The sequence below is a fragment of the Chiloscyllium plagiosum genome, unplaced genomic scaffold (assembly GCF_037043375.1).
Source record: "Chiloscyllium plagiosum isolate Xiang-an unplaced genomic scaffold, Cpla_swu_hap1 HiC_scaffold_18, whole genome shotgun sequence".
NCBI classification, from domain to species: Eukaryota; Metazoa; Chordata; class Chondrichthyes; order Orectolobiformes; family Hemiscylliidae; genus Chiloscyllium; species Chiloscyllium plagiosum.
The window spans coordinates 55,965,239-55,980,520 of record NW_028270156.1 but is presented as its reverse complement, the minus strand read 5'-3'; the positions used below and the strand labels follow the sequence as shown (position 1 = coordinate 55,980,520).

At 38.5% G+C, this 15,282-nt stretch overlaps 1 protein-coding gene across 1 annotated transcript in view; it reads right to left on the bottom strand.

The window, feature by feature from the left end:
• Nucleotides 1-685: 685 nt before the first annotated feature.
• Nucleotides 686-15,282, bottom strand: part of LOC122557903 (tetraspanin-32-like) — a 72,731-nt gene continuing 58,134 nt past the window's right edge. The window contains exons 6-8 of the mRNA XM_087996672.1: nt 12,152-12,238; nt 8,923-9,006; nt 686-6,012 (exon numbers count right to left, since the gene is read on the bottom strand). Coding sequence (XP_087852798.1) covers nt 5,917-6,012; nt 8,923-9,006; nt 12,152-12,238 — 267 coding nt within the window. The 3' untranslated portion in view covers nt 686-5,916. The remainder of the gene's footprint in view (nt 6,013-8,922; nt 9,007-12,151; nt 12,239-15,282) is intronic.

Here is a 15,282-nt window from a genome sequence, read left to right as displayed (position 1 = left end):
ACCCTCAGGTAGTCCCAAAAAAGTCTTCACACAGTGAAGTAGGTTTTAAAATGCAGTCACTGTTGCAATGTAGAAACAGTATTCCTTTTGTTCTGTCCTTCATACAGCAAAGCAGTTTGATTTTAATATCGACGAAGCAATGTACATGGGACAGAAAACAGTATGTGTATTTGATACTGAAATAGGAGTCAACTGTGAATGTGGCTAATGGTTGGACATGCTTTTGGAGAAAATGAATGAGTCTTCATTGGCAGAAGCAGAAAGGAGAAACATTTGGGAATAATCATTGAAGATGCGCTGAAAATATTTAACCATTGTGAAGCAGCTGTTAAGTCGCTTCAAGTGGTGGTCACATTTGGAAAGCATTAGCCTACAACACAGAAAACGTTATGCTGACATGGTATAGGCCAATGATAAAGCCAGTTCTGAAGAAGTGTTTCTGTTTTAATTGCCTTACTCTGAAAGAACTCAGAAATGGTTCACATAAGAATGACCAGGGTTATTGAATTACATGGACATTACAATGCAGCGAGTTGTTCAGCCAACAAGTTTTTACTGGTGTCTATCCTTCTCAAAACTCCTCTGTTCTGTTTCTGTATCCTCTTTCTCTCAAACATCTTTCAACGATGTGGAGGTACCAGTTTTGGACTGGAGTGGACAAAACCAAAAATCACATGACACCAGGTTATAGTCAAACAGTTTATTTGAAACCACAATATTTTGGAGCCCTGCTCCTTCCTCAGGCAGCTAGCGAGAAAGAATACATTGGGCACAGAATTTGTAAGTAAAAGATCAAAGAGTCATGGCTATATTGAACAAACCCAGATGGCTACTAAGTCTTTAATCTGTAAGAATGGAGATGCAGATTTCGATTGACTAATATGTAAATCCCAGAATTTCTTTCAAGTCACTGCCCCAAGATAACTGAAGGTTTTATCATCACTATCTTATGGTCTTATGATACTTAAATGTCTCCATGCCTCCACTTTAGTGAAGGTATTATAAAGGTCAGAAAATGCATTTTAGGTGTGAGGCTTTGTTTTAAGACTGTGTTTATGTCAGAGCATATTCATTTCCAAAGTTTAAGAGAAAGAGAGAGTGTCTGTGAATATGCTTGAGAGGGAGTTTATGTGAATATGAGGGATTATATGTGTGTGTGTGTGACAGTGTGTGTGTGCTAAGAGAGAGTGTGCGTGAGTGTGAGATAGTATTTGCCTGTGAGATGGTGTGAGTGTGTATGTGTGAGTGCGTACGTGAGAGAGAGCATATATGTGTCCATGTTACAAATGTGTGTGATAGTGCATAGTGTGGTGGAGTCACCTGAGTGTGACATGACATTTCTAAATTCTGAAACTGATTTATTAAGGCAATCTTACTGCAATTTTATTTTGGATGTTGATTAATTACCCCTACACTTCAACAACTAGATGATGCCTTGGACGTATTGCTGACTGTTACTATGTTTCAGCACTGATTGGACACAAAATGGTGCAGGTAAATGAAAATGTTTTCATTATTGGCAGTCATTCTTATTTAATTATCAATAGATTTTAAATACCTTATCAACCCATGTTATTTTTCACAAATGTGCTTGTTAGCATTAAGATCACAATCTTTGCAGAAGTTTTGTAAACCTCACGAGACTCTCTGAGTGATCGTAAAGATAGGGACACCTTCTACTATGTCTAGTAAGTGGCAAAATACAGGGGCTATCTTTTGCCAGCTCCAAAACTGGACAGTTATCTGGATTGAAGGGTGCACAGGGTAGAATTGCATTTTATCTAGTTCCTGTTTTACATTATTATATTTTATATTAGCTTGTATTATATTTTGTTTAGACATGACTTATTACGATGCACATCAGTTCTAATCATAATATCCAGAGTGTGGAGTACCTATACGTTAAGCTTAGTTTTCACAGGGTTCTGAATTACTAATGGGTGAACCAGCTTATTCACTTTATAGAGAAGTTGTTTATTATGTAGCTGAAACTACCTTTTTAGCCTAAAAATCCCCAAAAATCCCCAATATGTTCTCAGCCTACACAGCCCAATGAATCTAAGATGAGTGAAGCTAGCCAGTTGCCTTTTACTGCCTGTTTTGGTGGGATGTCAGTCAGGCCCAGTCACTGTAAATTCTCATAAATAGCCACCTGTGCATAAAGCTCTTGTCTGATTAATATTAGTAACACCAGCATGATCAGATGGTTTGCTTGTCCCCTTCACATCAAAGTCACAAATCAATTATTCAATAAGGTGAGCAATTACACTAATTTCTTCTTTGGCTGGCAACAGAGGCAGTTTGGAAAGGTGACACAATTCAACTATCTCATGGCTTCCAAAAAGCTCATAATTAAACCTGAGTTGCCATTTTGAGCTCGTGGATGATTTCCTTTACAACATCAATATCCAGCCTGCCTAGTACTGTATTATGAAACTTTCCTGTTGTCATTCTGCATGGAATTCTCTCTAAAGTTTTTGAATTTCTTTTATTACACTGAAGTACGGCTTTATGCCTATACATTGTTCTTTCTGGTCTTGCTGGCTGGATCTAGTTATCCAAAGTTGTATATACTTGTATATTGCTGGTGTTGTATTTTGCCAGTCTACCTGTATGATTCTGTTTCAATCATACTGAGTGATTTTTTTGTTTGTAATGTGCTACATTTGTTAAAATCATGGAGACATTTAAATGTCATAAGACCATAAGATATGGGAGCAAAATTAAGCCATTTGACCCACATAGTCTGCGCCACCATTCAATTATGGTGCATGATAAGCTTTTATTCCTCATATTTTCAGACAAACATCTTGTTGAAGAAATAGTTCCCATAGCTTCTACATATATCAGCATCAGCCCGCTGGTAGCAGACTCATCTTTGAATTAGCAATTTGTGAGTTCACTTTAGAGATGAGCACTTACTCTGACTTGAGAAGTCAGTGCAATCCTGAAAGGGAGACACACTGCTGTACAGTAGAAAGGTCTGTCTTTTGGATGAAATGTTAAACAGAAGCATCAGTTGCCTCTCCTAAACTGAACATAGATTATTCCACGACAGACAATTACATGAAAAAGAATAGGAGATGTACAGGCCAACATCTTTCAATCAACTTTCTCAAAAGTGGATAATCCAGTTGTTTATCTCACTGCAGTGTGTCCGACTTTGCTGTGTGCAAACTGACTGCTTTTCCTTTGCTAATGTAATCCCAAGGACCACATATCCAAGGTCCTTGAATGGTTGTGAAGTGTTTTGCAACGTCCTGAGAATGAAAGGTTCAGATAAATACAGGTTCACTCTTTCTTAAGGGAATGCCAGTGCAATATCTAAAACAGCACATATGTATAAATATGGACCAGCAGCTGATTATTCAGCATCTATTCCATAATCAGGCTGGATATTTAGAATGTTGTCATATCTGGAGAATTCTGCTTGACAGTGATAACAATTTCTGCAGACAGTAGATATCTGAGCAGGTGCAGCAGATGGTAAAGAATGTATGTTGGCCTTCATAGTGTGAAGATTCGAGTACAGAAACAATGATGTCTTACTGCAATTATACATTGGTGAGGCCACACCTGGAATACACTGTGCAGTTTTGGGCTCCATGTCTTAGGAAGGTTGTTCTTGCTATGGAGGGAATGTAGCAAAGATTTACCAAATTAGTTCCTGGGAGGTCAGGACTGACATATGAGGAGAGATTGAGTCAGCTAGGATTATATTCACTGGAGTTTAGAAGAATGAGGAGGGGTCTCAAAGAAACCTATAAAATTCCAGTAGGACTAGACAGGTCAGATACAGGAAGAACGTTTGTGATGCTGGGGGAGTCCAGAACCAGCGGCATAGTTTAAGAATTAAAGGGTAAACCTTTTAGGTCTGAAATGAACAGAAATTTCTTCACCAGGAGAATGATGAGCCTGTGGAATTCATTATCACAGAAAGTGATTGATACCATAATGTTATGTGTTTTCAAGAAGAAGAGTTATAATTCTGGGGGTGGGGGGGGGGCAGGATCAGGGTATTGAGCTTGATGATCAGTCACGATCATATTGAATTGTGAAGTTGGCTTGAGGGTTGAATGGTCTACTCCTGTTCCTATTTTCTTTGTTTCTGAGGTCTGCACATGCATAATCCAGTAATGAATAATGATTTTGAGTGGGCAGTAACTTTTTCTCATCAACCTGGGGCTAAATGAAGCATCACATCAATTGTTCCAATCTAGCATTTAATGGATTAATCCTGGCACATGTTTGGCATCCCTTGCTTAATACCATGCAGGTGGATCATTGCTGGCAATAGCTTATTGAGTCAGAGGAGGAGGTCTTAGTACTGTGTTTAAATGTAACAAACAGACTCTCACTTCAGTAAAGTCCATCTGAAGGAGCTAAGAACATCGTATAATTCATCCTTTCATCAGTGGAGGCTGCATCGTACAGAAGTTATATTGTTTATTAAACATTAGTGCTATTCATCTGTCAATCATGTCATCTCACTGCCTGTGTGTGAGTCACACAATGAGTACCAAACAGTAAAACATTTTAATTTCCAAACAAGCCGAACTTAACTCTTTATGACAACAATATGAGAACTCCCTTCAATTAAAGGCAGAACGAAACATTCCAGCTTTGTGAGAATGTTAGCGACATGCAAGGGAAGCATATAGCCTCAGTGAGATGCAGTGGAATGGGAATAAGACTGAAAAGCCATTATAATGAGTCAATGGGCGGCCTGAGAGATATGGACTAATAGTAAAGATACATGGTAATGAAAATGCTTTGTTCAGACACCAAAATTATGGTGCCCACTATGTATTGAAAGAAGAGGAAGTGATAGTCGTTGAATAACATAAAAGTATCACAGAGCAGGCTGCAACTAATACACACAGGCTTCTCTTCAAAGAGGTTAGTTGAACATTACTACCAAATTCTATTCCATAGCAATGATAATGGGGCTGTTTACTTGCTGTTCCAGCTTAACTTTTTGTAAGAATTTAAAAAAAACAAGTTTCTTTTTCAGCTCCTAATATCTATCCAACAACCTAGCTGCTCTTTCTGATCATTAATATAATTCCCCTTTCCAGCTTCTACCCCACCTCTTCTTCAGCCTAGATGCTTGTTCTTCCCACCCTCCCATACAAGCTATCATGAAGAGGACCAATCTTGACATTGATCAGCCTTCTACATCTTTCAATGGTGGAACAGTCTAGGACAAGGGAACAAAACATTAAAGTTGGAGCAAGACCATTCATGAGAAAAGTTAAGATATATTTCTTCCCATAAAGGGAGACAGAAATGTGAAAGACTCTGCCGTAAAAAGTAGTTGATTTTAGCTTTATTAATAATTAATTCTGAGATTGCCTGGCTAAAATCCATCAATAAAACAAATGGATACAGAGGCAAAATAAGTAGATGGAGTTGAGAAATAAATCAGCAGTGATTTAATTGAATAGCAGATCTCATCATATAGTCAAATTCAAGGGGCTGAATGGCCTACTTCTGTTCTTATGTCCATATGTTCCCTCATCCCAGCTGCCAATCTCAGTAAGAATTGCTGAGGTTCCTACTGTTAATTTTTAACACTATTTGCTGTTTCAAAATTTGTACTTTAAGAGAAATCACATGGTAGTAGGTCACAATATCACAATTCCCTGTTACAACAACAAAGCTCAGGACTCTTCAGAAGCAGAATCTTTAGGTGCAATGCAGTGAGGAGGGGATTGACCTGAGCACACAACAGATTGGTGTGAAATAGATATGCATTAATTTGCCTTCTTTCAGAATAAAAAAGTAAGAATGTTCAGTGTAGAGACTCAGAGCCCTGAGAAGTGACATCTTTCACAATATCTGGAAAACCCTCACTTCACAGGTGTCTCATCCTGGCTGACCGATGCCTAGTTTCTGATTTCAGCTTGGTGCTCACTACTGCTTTGCCACCTGGTACCTGCCTTTCGTGTGCCAATCCTCAGTAAAGTAACCAGCAAAGCAGAAGAAAGCAGTCAGAATCATTCCATAAACCTGGAATGACAACAGAAATGCAGGAATTAATATCAATAATTAACAATGAAATTGTTTAAACAAAGTCTCAAGTTCTATTCTATTTCCTTTTCAATTCCCAACCTCTTAATTGTGGCCTCCAGTACTTGGTGTTAGAATCTTCCATAATGGTGAACAAATTGCCACTACTTATAAAAACCCTGCCACTTAAAAATGCATCCCCTACCCTTTAACTATTTTTTAAAGATTTACTGTTGGGTGTGTATTTCTTTTTAGTTTATCTGAAATTGTATGACCTCCCATTTCATTTTACACATACTTGCCTACCTTTGTCTAAGCCATTTATATATTTTTTTTCAGTCAACTACCACTCCACGTTTGTGTCTTCTGGAAATGTTAATATTTTAGTTTCTGCTCCCAAGTAAAGTGACTATGGAAATTAAAGGTAAAGTCACCATAGTCTTACCAGACCATAGGGCTTCTCCCTCATTAGATTCAAATAACTGGTGGTGGTTTAACCTGAGGGTCCCCACACCTCAGGCAAGCAGGAGATTGAGAAGGAGAGTCCATCATGATAACCTTAGCTGGTGGGGGAATTGAACCGATACGTATTGGCATCACTCTGCATTGCAAACCAGCTGCCCAGCCAATGTATATTGCACAAAAGTTGGCTCAGGATACCACCACTCATCCCATCATGTCTGTGCAGAAATGTTTGGACAAGAGCAGTAAAATTACAAACACTGGTAACCAGGCAATATCAGAATTTAAACTATCTGTTTTCTGTCCTTTAGTCAGTTTGCTGCTTTTGCTGGTAGTGATTGCCTTCATTTTAAACATACTGTCTATTTGATACCGTATTAAGACAACTAACTTGCATCATCAAATCCTTGGGTCCTCACATCCTGGACCTAGTACAGTGGGACGCATACACTGCACTTTCAAGATGCTTTGCTGTTTCCCAACAATGGGAGTTTTTCAACCAGTATCTAGATGGGCCTGCATGGTGATGAAAAGAAATACTTACTGCAAATAGATATGTGCTGAAAATGTGTTTGCTGGAAAAGCGCAGGAGGTCCATCTTTGATAAACAGACTGGTGTAGAAGCTTAATTGTTAACAGGGAAAATATTTAGAGTTTTTAAGAGGTACCATACCACCTAGCAAACACTGCATAGAAGTTTGTATCATTTGTGTGGCAAAGGATGGTAGTAGAATCAATGGCTATGTCGGCCATGTATCAGCTGAGCAACAATGTAGTACATCCATAAATGCTGTGCAAATCACTCATTATTTCATGCAGAACCTATGTGATTGCTGCCTGTTCATTTTACAACTGAACAAGTTACATTGGCAAAGTCTCTGCTCAACAATACTGTTCATTCAAACATCATCTGATTTCATGGGTAAATCTGTTATGTATCAGATGCCTCCTGTAGCTCTTACATTGTTTTCTAGCTAAGGCTATTTAAGGATCACAGCAATTAACAAAATGTTGCTATTACTTAAAATAATACCCTCAACAACTATATATTATTACTATTCTGATCCATTTCAGCTGTGATCTGATTTAATGGCAAAACATGCTGGATTTGCGAATGTCTCCATAATTATAATTTGTCATAGATGACTTTGGTTATCACCAAGTGACTGTAGGCACAGGGAGCCTGAACCATGGCACACTGGTCTGTGTATTGCCAAAGTGATTTTACTGTGCACATACCTATTTACAGGAGAAAGTGAGGACAGCAGATGCTGGAGATCAGAGCTGAAAATGTGTTGCTGGAAAAGCGCAGCAGGTCAGGCAGCATCTAAGGAGCAGGAGAATCGACGTTTCAGGCATGAGTCCTTCTTCAGGAATTAGGAAAGTGTGCCAAGCGGGCTAAGATAAAAGGTAGGGAGGAGGGACTTGGGGGAGGGGCATTGGAAATGCGATAGGTAGAAGGAGGTTAAGGTGAGGGTGATAGGCCGGAGTGGGGGTGGAGGCGGATAGGTCACTCCTATTAACATCAACATTTTGTTAATTGCTGTGATCCTTAAATAGCCTTAGCTAGAAAACAATGTAAGAGCTACAGGAGGCATCTGATACATAACAGATCTATCCATGAAATCAAATGATGTTTGAATGAACAGTATTGTTGAGCAAGAGACTTTGCCAATGTAACTTGTTCAGTTGTAAAATGAACAGGCAGCAATCACATAGGTTCTGCATGAAATAATGAGTGATTTGCACAGCATTTATGGATGTACTACATTGTTGCTCAGCTGATACATGGCCGACATAGCCATTGATTCTAATACCATCCTTTGCCACACAAATGATACAAACTTCTATGCAGTGTTTGCTAGGTATGGTACCTCTTAAAAACTCTAAATATTTTCCCTGTTAACAATTAAGCTTCTACACCAGTCTGTTTATCAAAGATGGAGCAGTGATTGCTTGCCTTCAGCAATAGGAAATCTGTATGAGGAATTTTAGTCAGCGCCTGTAGTATATTTGGAAATGGGATATGAGGGTGAGTTCTAAATCTGCCATTGACTTTGATAGGGAAGTAAATCATGTACGTTGAAAACAGTTGATCAATTCAATATCACCCTTTAAAGTTATTCAGAAATGAAAATTCCAGAGGTTCTTATTCATCCAAGTGGTTTCCCACAGGTCCTGTCACGTTTATATTTTTCATTTTACTCTGTTAACAATGACAGTTAATGATACTGTCTACACAGACAGAAATAGTCATTAGCATGTAGTTATCCTGCATAGTTATCCTGCACATTAGTAGTAACCTTAATGATAACCCATTTTTCTTCAAATATAGTTTTCATTAAGTTCTGTCCCCCAGCAAAATTCCCTACACTTTTCAAAATATCCTAAACGTATCAAAGACGTTCATCAAATTGATATTGCAATATAGCCCTCAATTGACATTACCGTCACAGTTCCCATCAATAGCGTCAGTACTTCAATGATAACCATAAGGCTAGTGATCCGATTCTCCACTGCCTGAAGACAATCCTAATGGACAAAACACATGGTTATAAAACTCACAATTGAATGCCACTACAGCAGAAGCAATGCCTTCATTCTCAGCTGGGCTTAATATTTATCAATACGTTTCTACACAAATAAGCTAACTTTGCTGGATAAAGTTAGGTTGGCTTTGGTGGTCTAGGTAGGTCTCTCACCAAATGATAGAGGCAGTGGAGCTGCACAGTTTGATGGCAGAAGCCAAAAAAAAGGGTTGCTGTTCATCTGGTGCAATTGGGGCATTTTTTCAGTCTGGAGAGTGGAGAACTGGGTAGAATCAGAGAGGAGCAAAGGGATCATGGGAACAAGAGAGAGGGAATGCCAGGATGCTAAAGTGCAGTAAAGTCCAAATTTTATTTTGGGTGCAATCAGACAACTATCTTTCTGGGAAGGCTCCTAATCTCATTTGTGCTCATCACCCCCACTGTTGCACTTGGAACCTATAGTTCTAGCATTTCCATGCTCAGTTCTCCTAAGTTTTCCCCTAGGATTTTGGGCATCCACCATTGTGTTAACAGAATGTTGTGAATTTAAATTCCACCAAATGATCTGAATTGATTATCTAGATTAACATACCGAAGTAGTACTGAGGGAGTGCTTTATTCCAAAGGATGCTATCCTTTGTGCGAGCTATTAAACATAGGATAACCAAAGCTGTCTGATAGCGATCATGTAACACTGTGCAGAGAAGAATCTGTTCAGTAACGTGAGCAACACATGTCCTTCATTCATCATCATCAAAAAGGTTATTGATTTCATTACTGTTTCTGAGATGTCACTATGTGAAGAACAGCTGACAAGTTTGACTGCACAACAATGTCACTGCAGGTCAAATTTATGATGAACAATAGACCATTTGGCCCCTTCAGGCTGCTCAAAACAGATCCAACAATTGCTCAGGTATAAATATAATTGCTTGGTAGTACAGAACTTGAACATTTCTAAAATGAGACAAGAAGTCTAAGCTCTTCATCTTTCACTCATCAAGAGTATGATGCAAAACTTGAAAAAAGGGACACATTTATATATCATGGACATCAGTATCTTCTTCTCTGGCTGTATAAATTGTTAACCCTTTATTTAATGAAAAACAGAAAGTCCTGGAGAAACTCAGCAGCATCTGTTGAAAGAAAAACAGATTTAATGTGAGTCCAGTGACGCATCATTAGATTTGTCTGAACTATCAGATTTCAGGCTGAGATCTGACTTGTTTAGTAATAACATCAGCTGAGATGAAAACACTGTCCCTTCTTTTTCACTGTCTATTATTTCCCACATTAATACCTTTATCTATCAGCTTGTCTCTAATCTTTGATTTACAATATTCTCCTAAATTTTATCCCTTCCCCAACTGTTTAGTTTCATCTTCTTCCCTAGTTATTCAGCTCGTTAGAATGTTATTTCATTATATACTAAAGACTATGACTCCCAAGGTTAACATAGGACTAAGCCCTAACCATTGGAATAAGTGTATGCTTGATCTTGATAGTTTGTGGCAGTTTTTGGAGGAGATGGAAGGATGTGATTTTGGTCTGGGTTAAAACTTCCCGTTGTTGTGGGACAGGGGATTTACAGTGTGTTTTCTTGGTTCCTAATCATCAGTAAAACCTAGCATTAAACTGGAGGTGGGTATTGCATAGTGAGATCCAGATGGGCGCAAGAAAAGGTGAGGAACTAGAGGATGGGAGTTAGATATTCAGAGAAGATCTTGTAACCAAACTAAAGCTAAGCTTAAATACATTTTTCAATATGTGGTGCCATGTAAAAGGGTTAAGGATTACAAAACTAAGTTCTCTTGGGAAAGACAGGAGTTCCCAGCCTATGTGGACAGCCACATAACTGACATTTGCCTACATGGTTGCAATTCAACTCAAGCAATTGAATTTCCCTCCCACGACTCCCACATATTCTGAAATAGTCAGTGCTTAAGGACATTGCTTGACATGATCCCTCATGTTGCCTGTAATCCTAACGTGTTCCCTCCTGCTGCCTGCTGGTCCATACAGCTGCTTCTGATCATGGAAACAATCACTACTACTGCCTGTTATTCTAAATCCAGACCCCACAATGGCCTGTTATTCTAGATTCAGACCCTACTACTGCCTATTATTTTAGGCATGGTTCCAACTACTGTCTCTAATCCTTGACATGGTCCCAACTACTGCCTGTCATTCTAGATACGGCCCCAACTACTGTTTCCAATCCTAAACAATCTCCAACTGCTGTCTCTAATCATGAATGTGTTGCTTCCAGTCCTAGTCACTGTCTCTATAGCTGTGTGAAATTATCTGATCCCTACCCAATTACTGTCACTAATCCTGGACATGGTCCCTACAGCTGTCTGTGATCCTGAACATGGTTCCCACTGTCATAATCCTGGACCAGGTCCCTACAGCTGTCTGTATTCATCAGAATGGTCCTTATAGCTGTCTGCAATCCTGCACAGGGTCCCTATAGCTATCTGTAATCTTGTTCATGGTCTCTATAGGTGTCTCTAATCCTGAACATTGTACCTGTAGCTGTCTCTAATCCTGAACATGGTCCCAATAGTTGTTTATAACCCTGCACATGATCCCTACAGCTGTCTCTAATCCTGAACATGGTCCTTATAGCTGTGTGTAATCCTGCACATAATCTCTATCACTGTCTTTAACCTTGAACGTGGTCCCTACAGCTGTCCCTAATCCAGAATATGGTCCCGAAAACTATCTCTAATCCTGAACACTGTCCATACAGCTGTCTGTAATCTTGTCCATGGTCCCCTATATTGTTTGTAATCCTGCACATTGTCCCTGTAGTTGTTTAATCTTGGACATGACCCCAAAGCTGACTCTAATCCTGGACATGATCCCTATAGCTATCTGTAATCCTAGGCATAGTGCCTACAGCTGTCTGTAATCCTGCACATGGATCCTTTAACTGTTTGTAGTCTTGGACATGGCCCCCATAGCTGTCTGTAATCCTGGACATGTTCCTTAGAGCAGTCTATAATCTTGGACATGGTCTCTATAACTGACTATAATCCTAGACATGGTCCCTATAGCTGTCTATAATCTCAGACCTGGTCCCTATAGCTGTCTGTAATCATACACTAAATCCTTAACACTGTCTTTAGTTATAGTTCTTGCCATACCTTTAGATGAGTACCTTCTGCAAAGCATGTTTCATTCTCCACACTGTTGTAGTGACTAAATGTTGAGTTTTTTCCACAGCAAAAAAACTATAAGAGAATAAAAAAGGATTGTTTAATTAGCTATGCCTCATGATAAAATACTACAACTTCAGTAGTTCTGAGATTTGTGCAACATATGAATTCAGAAATATGATTAAATTCCATGTTAAAAGTGAAGCTGTATACATTCAAATGATTCAGGTTCACATAACTTCTGTCTGTGTACAATTTCATTGATACAATCTAAACTTTTATTCGGTGCTTTAGAATCGAAAGATTTGAAAGCATTTAGTTCCTTTACCTCCTAATTTCCTCATTTTCCTTTTCTCTAATCCTGGAAGATCTGACTTTGTTGTTGTCATTGTCAGAGCATTGGTACCTCTCCTAGGTCTTCATAAATAAACACAGAGAATGACTAAGATATTCATATTTTGAAAGCATCACAGCCAGACATAGTTACTTCCTGCTTCAACACTTACACAACACATTCATTGGAATTCTAGTCAATTCTTTCCTAACTAATTCATGAGTACCAGCTCTACTACTCCAACTACAGTAAATTCTTAATTGGATTTCCTTACTCAGCAGAGTCCAGAGATAGAGTTCAGAGCTTCTGGCATCTATGTCTTCATGCCATACAGTGCAGTGTATTTACCAACAAAGCCATCTCAAGTGCACATAAAAGACCTGCAATTGCAAGTCCTGGTGGTCGTGTAGGCCATTCTATTTTGAAAGCAAAGTCAGGATTTAGGGTGTGTGTATGCATGCGTGTCGAGGATCCATATGTCACAATTTACAATGAACAGAACAATGGAACAAAAGATGATTATACTGCTCACCAGCAATTTTCTTGCAAAACATTTATGTTAATGAGGTGCTATGAGAAAGGAATGGTAACTCACTGCCAAGTCACTGGTATTCTGAATTTGGATCCTTGAAGCTAGTTACACCATCTGTAGTTCAGTAAAAATATGTATTTTTAGGAAAAGGCTTTCAGCTTATGGAAATTGTTTCTTTTGCTGTGGAGGGTGCAAATTTTGAATTTCACCATCCCTTGTTTACTGCACATTCCCATAGTATTGATGATTTCAACAAATTAACTTACAGTAAACAACACGCTACAGACAGTAATTCCTCTGAAGGGATACAAGTGCACTCCATGATTTATAGAACAAAAGAAGTTATTCTGTCAAGTACCTGCCATTGACTCTGACGCTAAAGTCACAGAACAAGGCATTCCTAGCTGGGCATCTCAGAGATCTGTTTTTTGCCATGAACATGTCACTGAATAAGAGAAATGTGCTGCAAATTATTATATGCCTCTGCTCTGAAGGCTTGCACAATATTAAGATTTACAACACTGATTCACTCTGAATCACTGCAGCTATACAGGGCAAATGATATCCATTTACTCAGAATAGAGGGCATAGTTGCAGGCTTCACAAGTGCTTCCATTAAGTCCATAGCTATCACAGCTAGAAATAGTCCCATTTTGAGTGGTGTCTAACCACAGACAACTTTGAATGCAACTTAAAAATATGATGCACTAAACCTCCATATTGTTCTCATTATGCATTAGTCTGCGTTTTTATTGGGAGGGATGTATTAGAGGAATTATAACCCTGTCTGTTTGACATACAAACTGATTTTCCAGTGCATTTTCATTATCTTCTATTTTATCCAGCTCTCCTCTCAAACACTTTTGAGATTCTTCTTTAATTAAGGAGATTGGGTCCAGTTACATAATTGGGTTTCAACTCCCATTATTACTGTGGAACGTTTAAATTAGCATAAGGCAATATGGATTAGTGAAATGAATGTGTGGCTCAAAGACTGCTGTGGGAGTGGCACACTAGCACCAGTCCTAGGGCAAGTGTAATCTGGGCAAAAGTGAGGACTGCAGATGCTGGAGATCAGAGTCAAGATTAGAGTGGTGCTGGAAAAGCACAGCAGGTCAAGCAGCATCTGAGGAGCAGGAAAATCGACGTTTTGGGCAAAAGCCCTTCATCAGGAATTTTGCCCAAAACGTTGATGTTCCTGCTCTTCAGATGCTGCCTGACCTGCTGTGCTTTTCCAGCACCAGTCTAATCTTGATAAGTGTGATCTGGACCAATGGGACAGTCTGCACTGGAATCAAACTGGCACCCTGTTCTTTTCTAAAAGATAACTACGGAAGTAGAAATGAATTTAAACTAAGATTCTCAAAGTCACAAACAAAAAAACAAAATTGCTGGAAAAGCTCAGCAGGTCTAGCAGCATCTGTGGAGATATATCAGAATTAACGTTTCAGGTCTAATGACCCTTCCTCAGAACTCTCAAAGTCAGAGGGGCAAAGTTGGCCTGGATGAGGAGTTTATATAATGTTTTAGGATTGTTTCTTAGAATGGTATATTTTAGAGTCAACCAGAAAGCAGGCTACACTCGACCTGGTATGGTGTAACAAGATAGGATTGATTACGAGTGTCTGCTGACATCCACCATCTGATGGTAAATTCCAACTGCACATTCCCATCTCTGATTTTGTTTTTAAATGCACATGTGCAATATAAAGTCAGTTTTCAAATGTTTTTTTTAAACACTACTTTATTTACTTTTTTTCCTCTTTATATGTTTTTACTATATTCTTTTAATTTTTAAAGGTTTGTTAGTTTTTTTTAATCATTCTTTATTTTAAATTATTTCTGAGATTTCTCTGCTATATCTCTGTTTCTTGGTATCAGCAAACATGGCCATTGATTAATGATCTCATAATTAGAGGGCCCAAGGTAGCAGCAACCATAATATTAAAGAATTTTATATTTAGTCTAAAGGAGAGAGGAGTAAGTCAGTAAAAAAAATTAAATAAGAAGTTTATATAAGTTCATGTAAAAAGAGATGGCTAAAGCAAATTGGCAAATCATGTTAAAATATAGATGAATAAAGATGTTAAGGTAAACATTTAAGGTGGTATTTCAGAGTATGTGGGAATAGGTAAATTTCAGTTAAAAAATTCCAAGTGACTCACAATCTGTGATTAATTACAGTATAAAACTAAAAGAATAAGCATATAATTGTATGATAATTGGGCAGGATGTAAAAAATACAAAGAAGGA